This window comes from Chiloscyllium plagiosum, chromosome 6, assembly GCF_004010195.1.
Source record: "Chiloscyllium plagiosum isolate BGI_BamShark_2017 chromosome 6, ASM401019v2, whole genome shotgun sequence".
Lineage (NCBI taxonomy): Eukaryota > Metazoa > Chordata > Chondrichthyes > Orectolobiformes > Hemiscylliidae > Chiloscyllium > Chiloscyllium plagiosum.
In genome coordinates this window covers 80,269,496-80,286,413 of record NC_057715.1, presented here as the reverse complement: position 1 = coordinate 80,286,413, position 16,918 = coordinate 80,269,496, and the positions used below count along the sequence as shown (strand labels likewise).

Sequence of the window (16,918 nt, the reverse complement as noted above, 5' to 3'; positions counted from 1 at the left end):
GTTAGACTGGTTTCTCTTTCCAACTGCCTGATCTACTGAATATTTTCAGTATTTTTAGTTCAGAGTTCCAGCATTCAATTTGCTTATGCTGCTTTTATTTGCCTTAGCTGATGCTGTTAAATTATCCTGATCTAATGTGCTTGTGTTATTCATATTGGCTGTAATTGCAGATAGAGGAATCCCCTTTCAAGAAGGTGATGTCTGGCAAGCAAAGCCACTCTTGATAAAATAATTGTTTTCTATTTCTTTAAATGTCCTTGACAAGTCTGAAACTCGAAACAAGAAAAGGAAAGGCACTGCTGGTGTACTGAGGTTGATATTGAGGAATATTGTACAGGATGGAAATTTTGCTACCTTTTCACCTTCTACCAAAATGAGATGTTGGAAAGAAGTATCCATGTCTAACTTAGCGATTATGTGGAAATCCTGACAGAGATTGTGGCTTCACGAGGGGGCAGTACAGTGGCTCAGTGGTTAGCACTGCTGCCTCACAGCGCCAGGGACCTGGGTTCGATTCCAGCGTCGGGCGACTGTTTGTGTGGAGTTTGCATATTCTGCCCATGTCTGTGTGAGTTTCCTCCCACAGTCCAAAGATGTGCAGGTCAGGTTAATTGGCCATGCTAAATTGCCTGTAGTGTTAGGTGCATTAGTCAGAGGGAAATGGGTCTGAGTGGGTTACTCTTCGGAGGGTCAGTGAGGACTGGTTGGCCAAAGGGCCTGTTTCCAGTCTAGGGAATCTAATCTTCAAACCCGTTTGTCTACAGCAATTAGTTTGGAAAGTGAATGGTGTTTTCTATTTCTTGCTAGGGAGCTGTGCTGAAGTGCTACTGCTAACTATGGTTCAAAATAAAATTAGGCGTCAATGACCCATAAACCTGAAAGCAAATTGATAAATTCATGAAAGGATAAAGTTCATTCATTGTTGCCGATGAGGTGGAAACCTTGATATTTGAGAAGAGAAATTGTTAAAGAATGACCATTTTTGGCCTTTTTACCTGTCATAAAGCACAGTTGTCAAACAGTTACACATGTTTTAATCTTAATGGAATATAAAATAGCAATGTTTAATAGCACTTTTTTAATGTTGCAGGAACTGATGCCTTGGGATCACCCTTACTATAGTGGTGTGCTTCGTGCAGAAAGGTAAGATATGGCATTGTACAACTTTTTTTTGATGTGTAATTTCGGTAAGTGTTATTGCTAATTTAATTACTTTGATTTTAGAACTAACTGCATGCTGAACTTTAAAGATATTTTAAAACCTTCGTGATCCTAGTTTTAATGACCCAATTCTCAATTAGAAAACTACTTTTATTCAGCAGTTGTTGGTTCAGGCATGTCAGTCGAAATTTGTGCAGATATGGGCATAGTTCGCTGTCAAGTATATGGTCAATTTAAGCATTTAATGTTGGTTGTTTGGAATTAATAAAGAAAAAATTCCTGCAATTGTTGAGAACTGAGGGAAAATTAGAAAAATCCAGGTAGCTATGGAGTATAATTTCCTGGTTGTTCATTATTTATATCTTTTGTTGCAATTTCAAATGGAAGTTTGCTTTCAAGTGAAATGTCATGCTGCAGTTTACCAGCATATGTATTCTGGGGAACCAGAGGTATCTGAAAGTCAAATGGATTGGATTGTTTTTAAGCTTGTGGGCCTGATGACCTATTTTGAAGGTACTTTCTCTAGCATCACTGAGTTTCCACTGGCAACATAGTTATTTCAGTGCCATCGTGCAGTTGGATTTCAGGTGAGAAACCATTCCCAAGTTAGCCAGTCAATCTAGTGTGGTGGCCGGTACAGATAATCGTGGTACTTCAATTTTGGAAGAGAAAACAATGCAATCATGGAATGCTACAGTACAAATTCTGCAAATCCGTCCAATTGCTGATGATGTAGTGGTCACTGACAATTCTATCAGGGGCTCTTGTTCAGCAAGCTCCTGCTCAGTGATCTTCAGTTTGGGTTCCACCAATGCCATTCACTTCCTGACCTCATTACAGCCTTGGTCCAAACATACGCAAAAAATCTTTCAATCCGGAGATGTGGTGAAAATGATTGCCTTTGACATCAAGCCAGCAGGGAAGGATGGAAAGGAAAACTCTCTGGTTGTCATACCCGGCACAAATGAAGAAGGTTATTAGAGGTCAGTCGTCTCAGCTCCAGGACATCTCTGCAGGAGTTCCTCAAGGTAGTATCCTAGGCCCAACCATCTTCAAATGTTGTATTAATGACCTTCCCTTCTTCATAAGGTCAGAAGTGGCAATATGCACGCCATTGGCTGCTACTCAAATATTGGAGCAATCTGTGTTGATTTGCAGCAATATCCGGATCACGTCCAAGCTTGGGCTGATAAGTAGCAAGTAACATTGCATTGCAGAATTGCCAAGCAATGACCATCTCCAAAAAGGAGAATCTAACCATTATCCTTGACATTTGGTGGCATTATCATCGCGGAAACCCAATTGTCGTCATCCTGGGGATGTTACAATAGATCAGAAACTGAACTTGAGTAACAATGTAAGTACTATGGCTGCAAGAGCATTCATTTAATTTTGAAAGCTGCTTTTGAATCTCTGTCCATCTGTCAGGCAGTACGTTCCAAATCTAAACAGGTTTTAAAAAATACTTTTACTCCTGTAGCCTCTAGTTTGTTGCCAGTCATCATATATTTGTTGATTTTAGTTATTGACTCTTCAGCAATTGGAAATAGTTTTGTTCTGTTCACTTGCTTAACTTTACATTTTTAAAAAACTTTCAACTTTCCTTGTGCCTTTTCTGGTATAAAGAAAATAACTGCAGGTTCTCCAAGCTTTTGGCATAACTGTAAAGTTGGTTTATCCTTGGAATCTATTTAGTCAGTCAGTTTCCATACACAGCAAAATTGTCAAATGTTTACATTTTTTTTGTACATTCAACCTTTGTAACATTCTCCATTTGACTGCGTGTGAGCTTGCCATAGCTTTGTCTATCTTATACTTTTGCTTAATATATTTCCTTAAACGAGTTTTGCCTCCTTTGAATCTGAGTTCTTTCTAAGGATTCTATCCCTTTATCATCAAGTTTAAAAGCTCCCAAAAGCACTTTCAAATCTCTCTGTGAGGATGTTAGGTCTTAGTTCTGCCCAGGATGGTCAGCATCATGTTACAGGTCCCACCTGTCCAGAACTGGTTCCAGTGTCCCAAATTGATATCCCACCTCACAACATTTTCCAGCTATATATTCAATTGCTCAATTCTCCTGTTTCTATGCTAGCCAGCCTGTGGGACTGGGAACTATCCTGAAATTACTGCTTTGGAGATCTTGCTTTTTAATCTCCGAGCTCCTGGAAATCTACTTTCATTAATTTGTTCCCCTCCCTACCTAATCATTGATACCAGCATGAGCCACATAGTATTCATCCTGTCCCATTAGGGGACAACACAATGGCTCATTGGTTAGCACTGCAGCCTCAGTGCCAGGGACCTGGGTTCGATTCCACCCTCGGGTGACTATGCAAACTCCACGCAGACATTCTGCCATATCTGTGTGGGTTTCCTCCCACTGTCCAAAGATGTGCACATTAGGTGGATTGGCTATGCTAAGTTGCGAGGAGAAAGTGAGGACTGCAGATGCTGGAGATCAATGCAAAACTTGCACCCACACCGCCCCCCCCCCCCTTACTTCCCTCCAAGGCCCCAAGGGATACTTCCATATCCGCCACAAATTCACCAGCACCTCCGCACACATCATCTATTGCATCCGCTGCACCCGATGTGGCCTCCTCTATATTGGGGAGACAGGCCGCATGGAGTGGGATGGGGGCGGAGAGGTCAGGAAGAAGATTGCAGGTTAGGAAGGCGGTCTCAGTCAGATCCCTCGAACTCAGCACCGCCTTCCTAACCTGCAATCTTCTTCCTGACCTCTCCGCCCCCATCCCACTCCGGTCTATCACCCTCACCTTGACCTCCTTCCACCTATCGCATTTCCAACGCCCCTTCCCCAAGTCTCTCCTCCCTACCTTTTATCTTAGCCTGCTGGACACACTTTCCTCATTCCTGAAGAAGGGCTTATGCCCGAAACGTCGATTCTCCTGTTCCTTGGATGCTGCCTGACCTGCTGTGCTTTTCCAGCAACACATTTTCAGCTATGCTAAGTTGCCCCAAGGTGTCCAGGGATGTACAGACTAGGTGGTCTAGTCATGGGAAATGCAGGATTACAGGAATAGGGAGAGGTGGGTCTGATTGGGGTGCTCTTCGGTGGGTTAGTGTGCACTTGTTGGGCAGAAAGACGTGTTTCCGCACTGTACGGATTCCATGATTAGCAGTTGCTCTATTGCTAAATAGATTTTTCTCACGCACTATTTAGTTTTTTTTATTCTTCTGTTAGATTTTAAGATGCAACAATCTTCTGACCTACCAGTAATAGTTCAGTGCTGCTTTAATTTGCTTTAACTTTCCCATTTAGCCATGGATTATGCAATGTTCTCAGTCTTTCTTTTTCTGTGAAAAAAATCCTTACTGAGAGTTCTTAATATCATCTTAATAGTCTCCTCGTAGGTCAGTCCATGTGCTTTAAGTAGACCAACATGCCTTTAGGGAGGGAATTCCAGCATTTTACCTAGTGTCACCAACGGTACGACAATATATTTCCAAGTCAAGATGATGTATGGTACACTCACACTTGTTGCATTAAGTCCCCTTTTAAACTTGATTATTTTAACGTCATTTCATTTTAATGTCATTAAGAGTGTTGGCTTAACTGTTTAACAATATCAACCTCAACTTGGGACTTGCTGCTTTCCTTGTGCCTTATCTCTAGCCGTGGACGTCACCCTCTCCTTTTTATCCTGTCCTTGGGATTCTTCTCCTGACTCTACTGCTGACTTTGTCACTTCTGAACTCTTAATTCCTGCACTCCATCTAGTGGCAAGAACTGGTCTGTTCAGGAACTCCAGCTGGTAGCTGTATTGATGAACTTCTGCCACTGGAAACTATACATACTGGTATACTAATATTTTTCAGCTGTGCATTATGCTTCTACTTGTTTTACAAAGTATTTTGCTTTTATCTGAGAACTTCCTAATTTACTGTAGTTTTTGGTAATGTACCCTTCCTGTATAAACACCATGCAAAGTATTAATTTAGATCATGAATATGAATTTAGGTGCAGGAATAGACCCATCAGACTCTTTAGTCTGTTCCACCATTCAGTAAGATCATAGTTGATTTGATTACTCCTCAATCTTGCTTTTCACCCTCTTTCTTATCAAGAATCTATCTACCTCTGCCTTAAAATGTTCAAAGATATTGTTCCACCATCTTTTGAGAATGAGAGTTCTGAAGAATAACCTTCTGAGGATCAAAACGTACTCCTCATCTCTGTCCAAAATGGACGATTCATTATCTTTAAATAGTGATCCCAAGTTCTAGATGCTCCCACAAGAGGAAACATTCTTTCCATATCCACCTTGTCAAGACTGCTCAGCATTTCATGCATTTCAATAAAGTTGCCTTTGTAATCTTTTAAACTCCAGAGAAAAGAAGCCTGGGTGTCCAACATCCACACATACGACAACCTGTCCAATCCAGGTAATGGTCAATGATCCTTCTCTGAACTACTACGACTAATAACACATTTACATCCTTCTATAAATAAGTTGGCCAGCACTTCTACACAGTGTTTCAGATGTGGTGTCACCAATGCTCTGAATAACTGAAGCAAAGCGTCCCTGCTTTTGTATTCAATTTCTCATTCTATAAACTTTCTTAATTGTTTCCTGTATCTGCATACTAGCCTTTTGTGATTGTTGTACTACGACACTCAAATCCTTCTGCATCTCAAAACTCTGCACATGCTCTCTCACCATTTAAATAATGATTTTTCTTTATTCTCCCTTAGAGAATAGACAATCTCAGTGGTATGATATACCATTTATAACAAATTTACAACTATTACAACACACTATGTAAGAGCAGACGTAGGCCACTCCACCAATTGAGTCTGACATTCAATGACATCATGGCTAATGTGATAATCCTCAACTCCACTTTCCCCAAAACACTTGCGATTCCCTTACTAATTAAAAATCTTAATCTTAAACGCATATCGAACCAGCCTTGACAGACTTCTGCAGTAAAGAATTTCACAGATTCATTACCTTCAGAAAAAATCCCATCCACTCTGTTTTAAGTGGGTGACCTCTTACTTCTAGCTTACCTGCTCTGGTTCTACACTCTCTCACTAGGTACCCCCTCAAGCTCCGTAAGAATATTATATGTTTCAATGAGATCTTCTAAACCCAATGAGTACAGGCCCAACCTACTCAACCTCTCCCCATTAGAAAATCAGAAACAAAACAGAAATTGCTGGAAAAACTCAGCAGGCCTGGCAGCATCTATGGAGAGAAATACGAATTAACATTTTGGTTCCAGTGACCTTTCTTCAGAACTGAAAGTATTCTGAAGAGTCACTGGACCTGAAACATTAACTCCAGTTAATCAATATAGTGAACTCCAATGCCAGTATACTATTCCTTAGCTGAGGAGCCAAAACTGTTCCCAATATTCACAATGGTCTGAGTAGTGTCATTATATAGCTTTAGCAAGACCTTGCTATTGTTATGTCCCATTCCCATTGAAATAAAGGACAACAGTCCATTTGACTTCCCTGTTACATATTTCTCTGTTTCTAAATAATATACAGCCCTGTTTTTTCTGCCCAAGTGTTTAACCTCACATTTTCCCACATGATCACCAGGTTTAGAACGAATGTAGAAATCTTGTGAATCTTCAAGCCTGCTTCACCATTCAGTACAGTTAAGGCCAATTTTTCACTTCAATTCCACATTGCTGCCTGCTCCATTTTTCCCCTGATACCTTCAGACAGAGATCTATCTCATCCTTAAATATATTTAACTATCGAGCATTCACAAATCTCTTACAAAATCCCTTTAGATTAGTTGTCAATTAATTCTTGTATTGTATCTTCCATGCTTAATTTCTTTGTCATTTCTATTGTGTGCTTAGTGTTTAGCCTCATTCTGTCTGTATTATTGAGCTGACGTCCATAGTCAGCCCTCTTTTTTTTTTAAGTTTGGATTCTTAGACGTGAACACTATAAAATAGAAGTGTTCATATGTGAACACTGGATAAGGAAAATACTTGTCTAGTGAAACTCTAGCGAGAGAGGGTTTTTAAAAGAATATTGCATTTTTGAGGCAAAGTATGTTCAGGAAAACATGAGACAGAAGATGCCTTTGATCCTAGGCACTTGTCATATTTATGACAGATTCAAATTCATAACACTAACTCTGTTTAAATAGTGGGAATCTGTATTGCAGTGAGCTGTAAGTGTATGTGCAGAAGAAAGCCACAAAGGGGCAGTGCATCCTGCAATCAAATTCATTAGAGGAAAACACACTTAAAGTGGTCCAAAGACCAGATTTGTTTCTATTTACATATTCTTTGAGTATGAATCACCATGAAGTTTACATGAGTTTTCTGCATAGATGTTGCAATAAAAATTTGCAAAGCTGCCTATTGGCCAGAAACAAACCTGAAACATTCTAATTCCTGTAAAACTTTACAACCATATGACCACTATTTGTTTAGAAGACTTTTTCTATGTTATAATTCTGGATAAGAGCTGTAAATTACCTGCAAACATATTGTAATTTTAAATAAGATAGGGCTCCCTTTAAAAACAGAGCAACCTATTAGCCAGAGCTGACTAAGAATGCATTGTCTAGTAAATACCTGTGTGGAATGTACTCTGTCTTGAGAGACAACCTGGAATTTGCATATGGAAGGGTGTCATGGAATTTCAGAGAAGCACTTTTTTTCCAAAGGAAGCAATATAATACAAAAACTTGACCCATTGCTTGTGAGTTAAATCCCCAGACTCTGGACATAATATGAGCTGAAAAGAAAGCAACCGTTTCAGCTAAAGATCTGTGTTCTCCCAGGAATATACAACAGAAAGGGTTAGAAACCAACTGCGCCTCTAGGGTAGTGTGTTGTAAAGATTACAGCTGAAAACATCCACAAGATGTCTCTGCGCTTTTAGTTAAAAAGAAAAGGGATGGAAAGTCTCTCTTTCTGAAAGCTGAAAAGAAGTTGCCAGGAAAATAATAACTCCTTTTGATTAGAACATAGAACATTACAGCGCAGTACAGGCCCTTCGGCTCTCAATGTTGTGCCGCCCTGTCATACTAACCTGAAGCCCATCCCACCTACACTATTCCATGTATGTCCATTTGCCTGTCCAATGACGTCTTAAATGCACTTAACCTTGGTGAATCTACTACCGATGCAGGCAAAGCATTCCATACCCTTACTACGCTCTGAGTAAAGAAACTACCTCTGACATCTGTCTCAAACCTATCTCCCCTCACTTTAAAGTTGTGTCCCCTCGTGTTTGCCATCCCCATACTTGGAAAAAGGCTCTCCCTGTCCACCCTATCTAACCCTCTGATTATCTTGTACGAGATCTCTCTGCTCATCTGCACTCCCAAGAATCTTACCATTAGCCCAGTACTTTGCATTCCGATTACTCTGTCCAAAGTGTATCACCTCACACTTGTCCACATTAAACTCCATTTGCCACCTCTCAGCCCAGCTCTGCATCCTATCTATGTCTCTCTGCAACCTACTACATCCTTCGTCACTATCCACAACTCCACCGACCTTAGTATCGTCCACAAATTTACTAACCCACCCTTCTAAGTCCTCATCCAGGTCATTTATAAAAATGACGAACAGCAGTGGACCCAACACCGACCCTTGCGGTACGCCGCTAGTAACTGGACACCAAGATGAACATGTTCCACCAACTATAACCCTCTGTTTTCTTTCAGCAAGCCAATTACTGATCCAAACTGCTATAACCCCCACAATCCCTTTCCTCCGCATTTTGTACAGAAGACTACTGTGGGGAACCTTATCGAACGCCTTGCTGAAATCCATATACACCATATCACCCGGTTTACTCTCATCTACCTGTTTGGTCACTTTGTCAAAAAAGTCAATAAGATTCGTTAGACACGACTTACCCTTCACAAAATCGTGCTGACTGTCCCTGATCAGATTATTCTTTTCTAGATGGTTATAAATCCTATCACTTATAACCTTTTCCAACACTTTACCAACAACTGAAGTGAAACTCACTGGTCTGTAATTACCAGGGTTGTCTCTATAACCCTTTTTGAACAAGGGAACCACATTTGCTATCCTCCAGTCCTCAGGCACTATTCCTGTAGATAATGATGATTTGAAGATCAATGCCAAAGGCTCGGCAATCTCTTCCCTTGCTTCCCGGAGGATCCTAGGATAGAATCCATCCAGCCCAGGGGACTTGTCTATTTTCACACTCTGTTTTTACCTATTAGAAACACTGCAATGACCGCAGATGCCGGAAACCAGAGTCTAGATTAGAGTGGTACTGGAAAAGCACAGCAGTTCGGGCAGCATCCGAGGAGCAGTAAAATCGACGTTTCGGGCAAAAGCCCTTCATCAGGAATACAGGCCTGAAGGGTGGAGAGATAAATGAGAGGAGCTGGAGAAAATGAGGAGGCATGGGATTGAGGGTGATTTAGCAGTTTGGATTAGAAACTGGCTTTCTGTAGGAAGACAGCGAGTGGTGGTTAATGGAAAACCGGACTGGAGTCCGGTTACTAGTGATGTGCCACAAGGGTCTGTTTTGGGACCACTGCTCTTTGTCATTTTTATAAATGACTTGAACACAGGCATAGGTGGATAGGTTGGTAAGTTTGCAGATGACACTAAAGTCAGTGGAGTGGTGGACAGTGTGGAAGAATGTTACAGGTTGCAGGGAGACTTTGATAAACTGCAGAATTGGGCTGAAAGGTGGTAAATGGAGTTAATTGCAGTTAAATGTGAGGTGATTCACTTTGGGAAGAATAACAGGAAGCCAGAATACTGGGTCAATGGAAATGCTGTTGGTAGTGTGGATGTGCAGACAGATCTTGGAGTCCATGTACATAGGTCCCTAAAAGTAGCCACCAGATTGATAGTGCTGTTAAGAAGGCATACAGTGTGTTAGGTTTTATTATTGGCGGGATTGAGTTCCGGAGCCAAGATGTCATGTTGAATCTATACAAAATGCTAGTGTGGCCTCACTTAGAATATTATGTTGCCCCATTACAGGAAGGATGTGGGTGCAGAGGAGATTTACCAGGATGCTGCCTGGTCTGAAGGGAAGGTCTTTTGAGGAAAGGCTGAGGGGCTTGGGTCTGTTCTCATTGGAGAGAAGGCGGCCAAGAGGGGATTTGATCGAGACATACAAGATGATCAGATAGGTTGGACAGTTAGTCTTTTTCCGAGGATGATGATGTCACCTTGTACAAGGGGACATAGCTGCAAATTGAGGGGTGATAGATTTAAGACAAATACCAGGGGCAAGTTCTTTACTCAGAGAGCGGTAAGAGCATGGAATGCCTTGCCTACCAATGTAGTCAACTCAGCCAATTGGGGCATTTAAACAGTCCTTGGATAATGCATATGGATGATGGGATAAATGCGGGATGGGCTTAGATTAGTTCACAGGTCGTTGCAACATCGAGGGCTGAAGGGCCTGTTCTGTGCTGTATTGTTCTATGTTCAATATGTCTTCTTTCTATTATACAGGGTCTTAGTAAGACCACACTTGGAATATTGCATGCAATTTGGATCTCCCTACCTAAAAAAAATGATAGACTGATAAGGGCGGGTGGCAAGACTGTCCTGTGAGGGGCGATTAGTTCAACTGGAGCCTTGTCCACTAGACTTCAGAAGAATCAGAGTGTTGATCTAAGCCCTTGAAGGGGGGTGACTTGGTTCTGCAATCGGTCAATAAACGCACCTGTAAACAACTCTTTGTCAATCACACAAGCAATCGTTTATTCTTTGACACTGCCAGGTCAGTAGACTTTGATCAGCCCAGATGTATCAGCCCAGAGTACTCCTCGACCACCAAAAGAATCCAACAACTTAGAGTTTGCTTGGGGTTCATATATGTTGTTCATTGACAGGCATGGACCATGATCGTTTGGTAATAACCAATCAAATATGTCTTTGTCTCCACCTATCACAATTTCTTGTAAACAACATGTTCTTAGAATCGTCTTTGTCCTGCCTTGTGGTGAGGGTTAAACCATTACTTCTGCAATGAATCAGATCTACATCAGTCTGCAAGGCAGGCAACTCAGCACTGAAATGAAAAATGTCTTTTATTAAAGGGTAATGAACCTGTGGAATTCTCTACCATGGACGGCTATGGTTACCAAGTCACAATGTATTCAAGAAAGAAATTAGTAAATCTTTGGATTTTAAAGGCCATTGGGGAAAAAGTGGGAATATGTCATTGAGCTGGAGGATCAGCTGTGATCATATAGAACAGTGGAACAGGATTGAAGAACCTAATGGCCTAAACCTGCTCGTAGTTTTGATGTTCTCTTAACTAAGTCCTAAAAGGACTCTTGTGGTGCTGTGGTAGTGTCCCTTCCCCGAGCCAGGAGGCCTTGGTTGAAGTCCCACCTTCACCAGAGCTGTGTCAGAGCATCTCCAAAGATGATAATTTTTAAAAATTTAAAATCCGTCAATTTCAGGAAGAACAATTTCAGGTGTTAGCTTGACAGTTAATCTGGCCAGCTCAACAGAGGGCTTCATACTGCGGAGTATATTTGAATGGAAATCTCACGGGTTTATTCTCTCTTGCTGCCTCATAGTCAATGGTGCTTTCATCAGCAAGTGTAACCGCGTACTCATTAGAAATCCTGTACCCTTTGGAAATTTTCTGATCCGATTACCTGGAATTCAAAAGGCTTCAGCAAGCCACTTATAAAAACCTCTGAAGTAGTTCTTGAGTTTAAAAACTCTGCCTTTCTCAATAAGAACACCTGGTTGTTGATCAGTTAATGCACAAGCACTTATTCCAAACAACTGAACAGGATAGAGGGAAAGACCAAGATTGGAAACTGACACCCAAATGGGAGAGAGAGAAATGAAGGGTCCCCCTTAAGACAGAACGGGTGCAGCTGCGATGAAGCCAAGGTGTCTTTGATGTAGCAAAAGACAAGTGTTGGAGGCCACAGGAAAAACTGGGATTTATCAGGGCATATACACACTGTGCTTAGGATGGGAGTCACTTAAAGAACTTGGTAAGCCAGGCTACAACTCTGTAGCTGCGAGGCTTAGTATGGTTAAGGTAAAGCAAGTTCCTGACAGTTGCACCTGAAGTGGAGGGGCACCATTATCCTGGGTAGGAGGTTTGCTGGAGCTCTTGGGGAGGGTTTAAACTAGATTGGCAGGGGGATGCGAACCGGAGCTATGGATCAGGTGATGGACGAGGTAGTGAACAGCCAAATACAACTTGTAGAGAATCTATCAGGAAGTTGATGGGGCAAAGGTAGAGTCAGTGTGATGGGTTGAAGTGTGTCCATTTTAACGCAACCAGAATTAGGAATAAGGGTGAAAAATGTAGAGCATGGATCAATACTTGGAGTTATGATGTTGTGGCCATTATGGACACTTGGATATCACTGGGGCAGGAAAGTTTGTTGGATGTTCCAGGGTTTAGACCTTTCAAAAGGAATAGAGGGGTTGAGGTAAAAAAAAAGGATGGGAGGGAGTGGCATTACTAATCAGGAATAATATCACAACTGCAGAAAGGTACGTTCTCAAGGAGAGTTTGTCTACAGGGTCAGTATAGGTGAAAGCCAGAAATCAGAAAGGAGCAGTCACTTTGTTGGGAATTTTCTACCCCCACCCCCCAATAGCAACAGCGATGTGGAGGAGCAGATTGGGAGGCAGGTTTTGGAGAGGTGCAGCAATAACAGGGTTGTTCACATGGAAGACTTCAACTTCCCTAATATTGATTGGAACCTCCTTAGTTCAAATAGTTTGGACAGACCAGTTTTTGTCAGGTGTGTCCAGGAAGGGTTCTGACTCAACATGTTGATAGGCTGACTAGCGGGGAGGCCATATTTTTATTCAGTGCTTGGCAATGAACCATGCCAGGTGTCAGATCTCTCTGTGGGAAAGCCTTTCGGTGATAGTGATCGCAACACCCTGACCTTTATTATACTCAGAAAGGGACAGGAGTAGACGGTATGGGAAAGTATTTAATTTGGGGGAGGGGACTTGCAATGCTATTAGGCAGGAAGTGGAGCACCTAATTGGGAACAGGTGTTCTCTGGGAAATGCACAACAGAACTGTGGAGGTTGTTGCTGATAGGGCTGGATAGGTTTGTCTCACTGAGGCAAAGAAGGGATGGTAAGTTGAAAGCCTTGGGTGACCAGGGATGTTGAACATCTAGTCAAGAGGAAGAAGGAAGCTTACTTAAGGTTGAGGAAACATGGATCAGAAGGGGCTTTAGAGGGTTACAAAGTAGCCAGAAGGAACTGAAGAATGGACTTAGGCGAGCTAGTAGAGGGCATGTAAAAGCTTCAGCGAGTAGAATTAAAGAAAATCCTAAGGCATTCTACACTTATGGGAGGAATAAGAGGATGGCAGAGTGAGGGTAGGGCCGATTGGGGATAGTGGAGAGAACTTGTGCATGGAGTCAGTCGGAGGAGGTGGGGGAGGTCCTTAATGAATACTTTGCTTCAGTATTCACTACTGAGAGAGACCTTGATGTTCATGAGGACAGCATGAAACAGACTGATGTGCACAAACAGGTTGATGTTAAGAAGGAGGTAAAAACAAGGACTGCAGATGCTGGAAACCAGATTCTAGATTAGAGTGGTGCTGGACTCCATGCACATGTTCCCTCCACTATCCCCAATTGGCTCTACCCTCACTCCGCCATCCTCTTATTCCTCCCATAAGTGTAGAATGTCTTAGGGTTTTCTTTAATTCGACTCGCTGAAGCTTTTACATGCCCTCTACTAGCTCTCCTAAGTCCATTCTTCAGTTCGTCTATTCCTGATGAAGGGCTTTTGCCTGAAACGTCAATTTTCCTGCTCCTCGGATGCTGCCTGAACTGCTGTGCTTTTCCAGAATGATGTTAAGAAGGAGGATAGATTAGATTCCCTACAGTGTGGAAACAGGCTCTTCAGCCCCACAAGTCCACACCGACCCTCCAAAGAGTAACCCACCCAGACCCATTCCCCTACATTTACCCCTCACTAATGCACCTAACTCTATGGATAATTTAGCATGGCCAATTCACCTGACCTGCACATCTTTGGACTGTGGGAAGAAACCAGAGCACCCGGAGGAAACCCACGCAGACACAGGGAGAACGTGCAAACTCCACACAGACAGTTGTCCAAGGTGGGAATTGAACCTGGGTCCCTGGTGCTGTGAGGCAGCAGTGCTAACCACTGAGCCACCGTGCTGCACAATGCTGAAAGTTTTGATAAAAAGAAGGATCGATTATGTCCCCTGGGCCAGATGGGATATAGGAGAAAGTGATGAAGGGCTTATGCCCTAAATGTTGATTCTCCTGCTCCTCAGATGCTGCCTGACCTACTGTGCTTTTCCAACACCACACACGCCACCCAGATGGATATGTCCAAGGTTACTACAGGAATCAAGGGAAGAGATTTCTGCGCCTTTGGTGATGATCTTTTCGTCCTCACTGTCCACTGGATGATTGGAGGGTGGCAAATGTTATTCTCTTGTTCAGGAAAAGGAATAGGGACAATTACAGACCAGTCAGTCTTATGTCTGTGGTGGGCAAATTATTGGAGTGGAATTTGAGAGACAGGATTTATGAATACTTGAAAAACCATAGCTTGATTAGAGATAGTCATCATGGTTTTATGAAGGGCAGGTTGTGCCTCACAAATCTTACTGAATTCTTTTGAGGATGTGACAAAATACATTGATGCTAGAGCAGTGGAAGTGGTGTACAAGGTGTTTGATATGGTTCCCCATAGGCTCATTCAGAAAGTAAGGAGGTATGGTATACAGGAAGGTTTGACTGTCTGGATACAGAATTGGCTGGCCCATAGAAGAGGGAGGTAGTGGATGGAAAGTAATCAATTGGAGCTTGGTGACCTGTGGTGTTCCGCAGGGATCGGTTCTGGAATCTCTGCTATTTGTGATTGTTATAAATGACTTGGGTGAGAAAGTGGAAGGGTGGGTTAGTACGTTTGCCGATGTCACAAAGGTTGGTGTTGTAGATAGTTTGGAGAGCTGTTGTAGGTTGCATTGGGACATTGACAGGATGCAGAGCTGGGTTGATAAGAGGCAGATGGAGTTCAACCCGGAAAAGTCTGAAGTGATTCATTTTGGAAGGCCAAATTTGAATGTAGAATACAGGGTTAAAGGCAGGATTCTTGGCACTGTGGAGGAACAGAGGGATTGTGGAGTTCATATCTATGTCAATAAATCCCTCCAAGTTGCCACCCAAGTTGATAGAGTTGTTATGAAGGCATATGGTGTGTTGGCTTTCATTAGCAAGGGCTTTTTGAGTTTAAGAGCTGCGAGATTATGCTGCAGCTCTATAAAGCTCTGGTTCGACCACACTTGGAATATTGTGTTCCGTTCTGGTCGCCTCATTATAGGAAGGATATGGAAGCTTTGGAGAGTGTGCAGAGGAGATTTACCCGGCTGATGCCTGGACTGGAGGGCATATCTTATGAAGTAAGATTGAGGGAGCTAGGGCTGTTCTCATTGCAGTGAAGAAGGATAAGAGTTGATTTGATAGAGGCATAGACAGAATGAATAGCAAGAGTGAATAGCCAGGGTGGGAATGGCTGTCAAGAGAGGGCATAATTTTAAGGAGATCGGAGGAAGGTTTCAGGAGATGTCAGAGGTAGGTTCTTTACAAGGAGAGTGGTGGGTGCGTAGATGCACTGCCAGCGGTGAGAGTAGAGTCAGATACATTAGGGACATGTAAGCGACTCTCAGATAAGTACATGGAAGATAGTATAATGAAAGGTGTGTAGGTTAGTTTGACCTTACAGTAGGATAAAAGGTCGGCACAACATAGAGGGCCGAAGGGCCTGTACTGTTCTATGCCTATGTTACTGGGATTTTGAATCTGAGGGAAGAAGATGACACCTTTCCTCATGATGAGGTGAGTAAGCCTGTAATGATACTGGGGCCAGCTACACACTACTGTGTTGTAAAGGCAATTGACGAAGGATACATGCCTATTCCCTTTTATTGGAAGCATCAGTAAAGAAATACCACCTTGTCAGGATCATGTGACTGTGGGAATCATCCACAATTTTACTGTGGGCAGGGTTGACCTGCTCCATGACGACAATGTGTTAGAAAGAACAAAGCTAATAGCATTCTTGTGGTCTCCAAGAAGCCTGCTGAGGTCGGAGAGACCGAACAGCTGCAGAAGAAAGTGCTTGTTTACTTCTCCAAAAAATGAAGCGAGCATGAGAAATGAGACTCCATAGTAGAGAGGAAGTCATTTGATTTATTACTGTTTCTCAAATACTCTAAGCTATTTGAGTGAAATGGATGCAGAAAGAGCATGACACTGCTGACCACAACCCTGCTAATGTTTGTAGGAGAATTTAAGACATAGAACACCAAATTATTTCATTAGAGTTTATTCCTCTAACACCTAAAAAATCATCCATATTCCTGAGAAATCAAGTGTAATTTCTGACTCCCTGTCCAGAATTGAGACATGGTTAGAACTAAAAAGAGAATATTGATCAAGATCAGGAATAAATGTGTATGTATGTGCTAGCTGTTTTATATTTAGTCCTTTTGTAGTGACATGAGAGTGAATCTCATTCCATTCATAGTGTGCGGAAAGTGTCATGACAACCGGATTATAGGGATATATTGAACTTTTAAGTAAAACAGGCTATTCTGCTTTTGGGAAAAAAAGGACAGACAGGCTAGAGATGACTAAAAATGCAGTTCAGTAGCTATGGAAAATTCCTGTGTGGATTATAGAAACATACAGTTCAGAAGAGGCTCGTCACCCATTGTCTCTGTAACGACAAAAATACACTACTACTTAGA

At 42.2% G+C, this 16,918-nt stretch overlaps 1 protein-coding gene across 1 annotated transcript in view; it reads left to right on the top strand.

Annotated features, from left to right (window-relative positions):
* Positions 1–16,918, top strand: part of LOC122550751 (mitochondrial intermediate peptidase-like) — a 156,126-nt gene that overhangs the window by 57,047 nt on the left and 82,161 nt on the right. Inside the window, exon 10 of the mRNA XM_043691957.1 lies at positions 1,091–1,143. Within this exon, the coding sequence (XP_043547892.1) occupies positions 1,091–1,143 (53 nt within the window). The remainder of the gene's footprint in view (positions 1–1,090; positions 1,144–16,918) is intronic.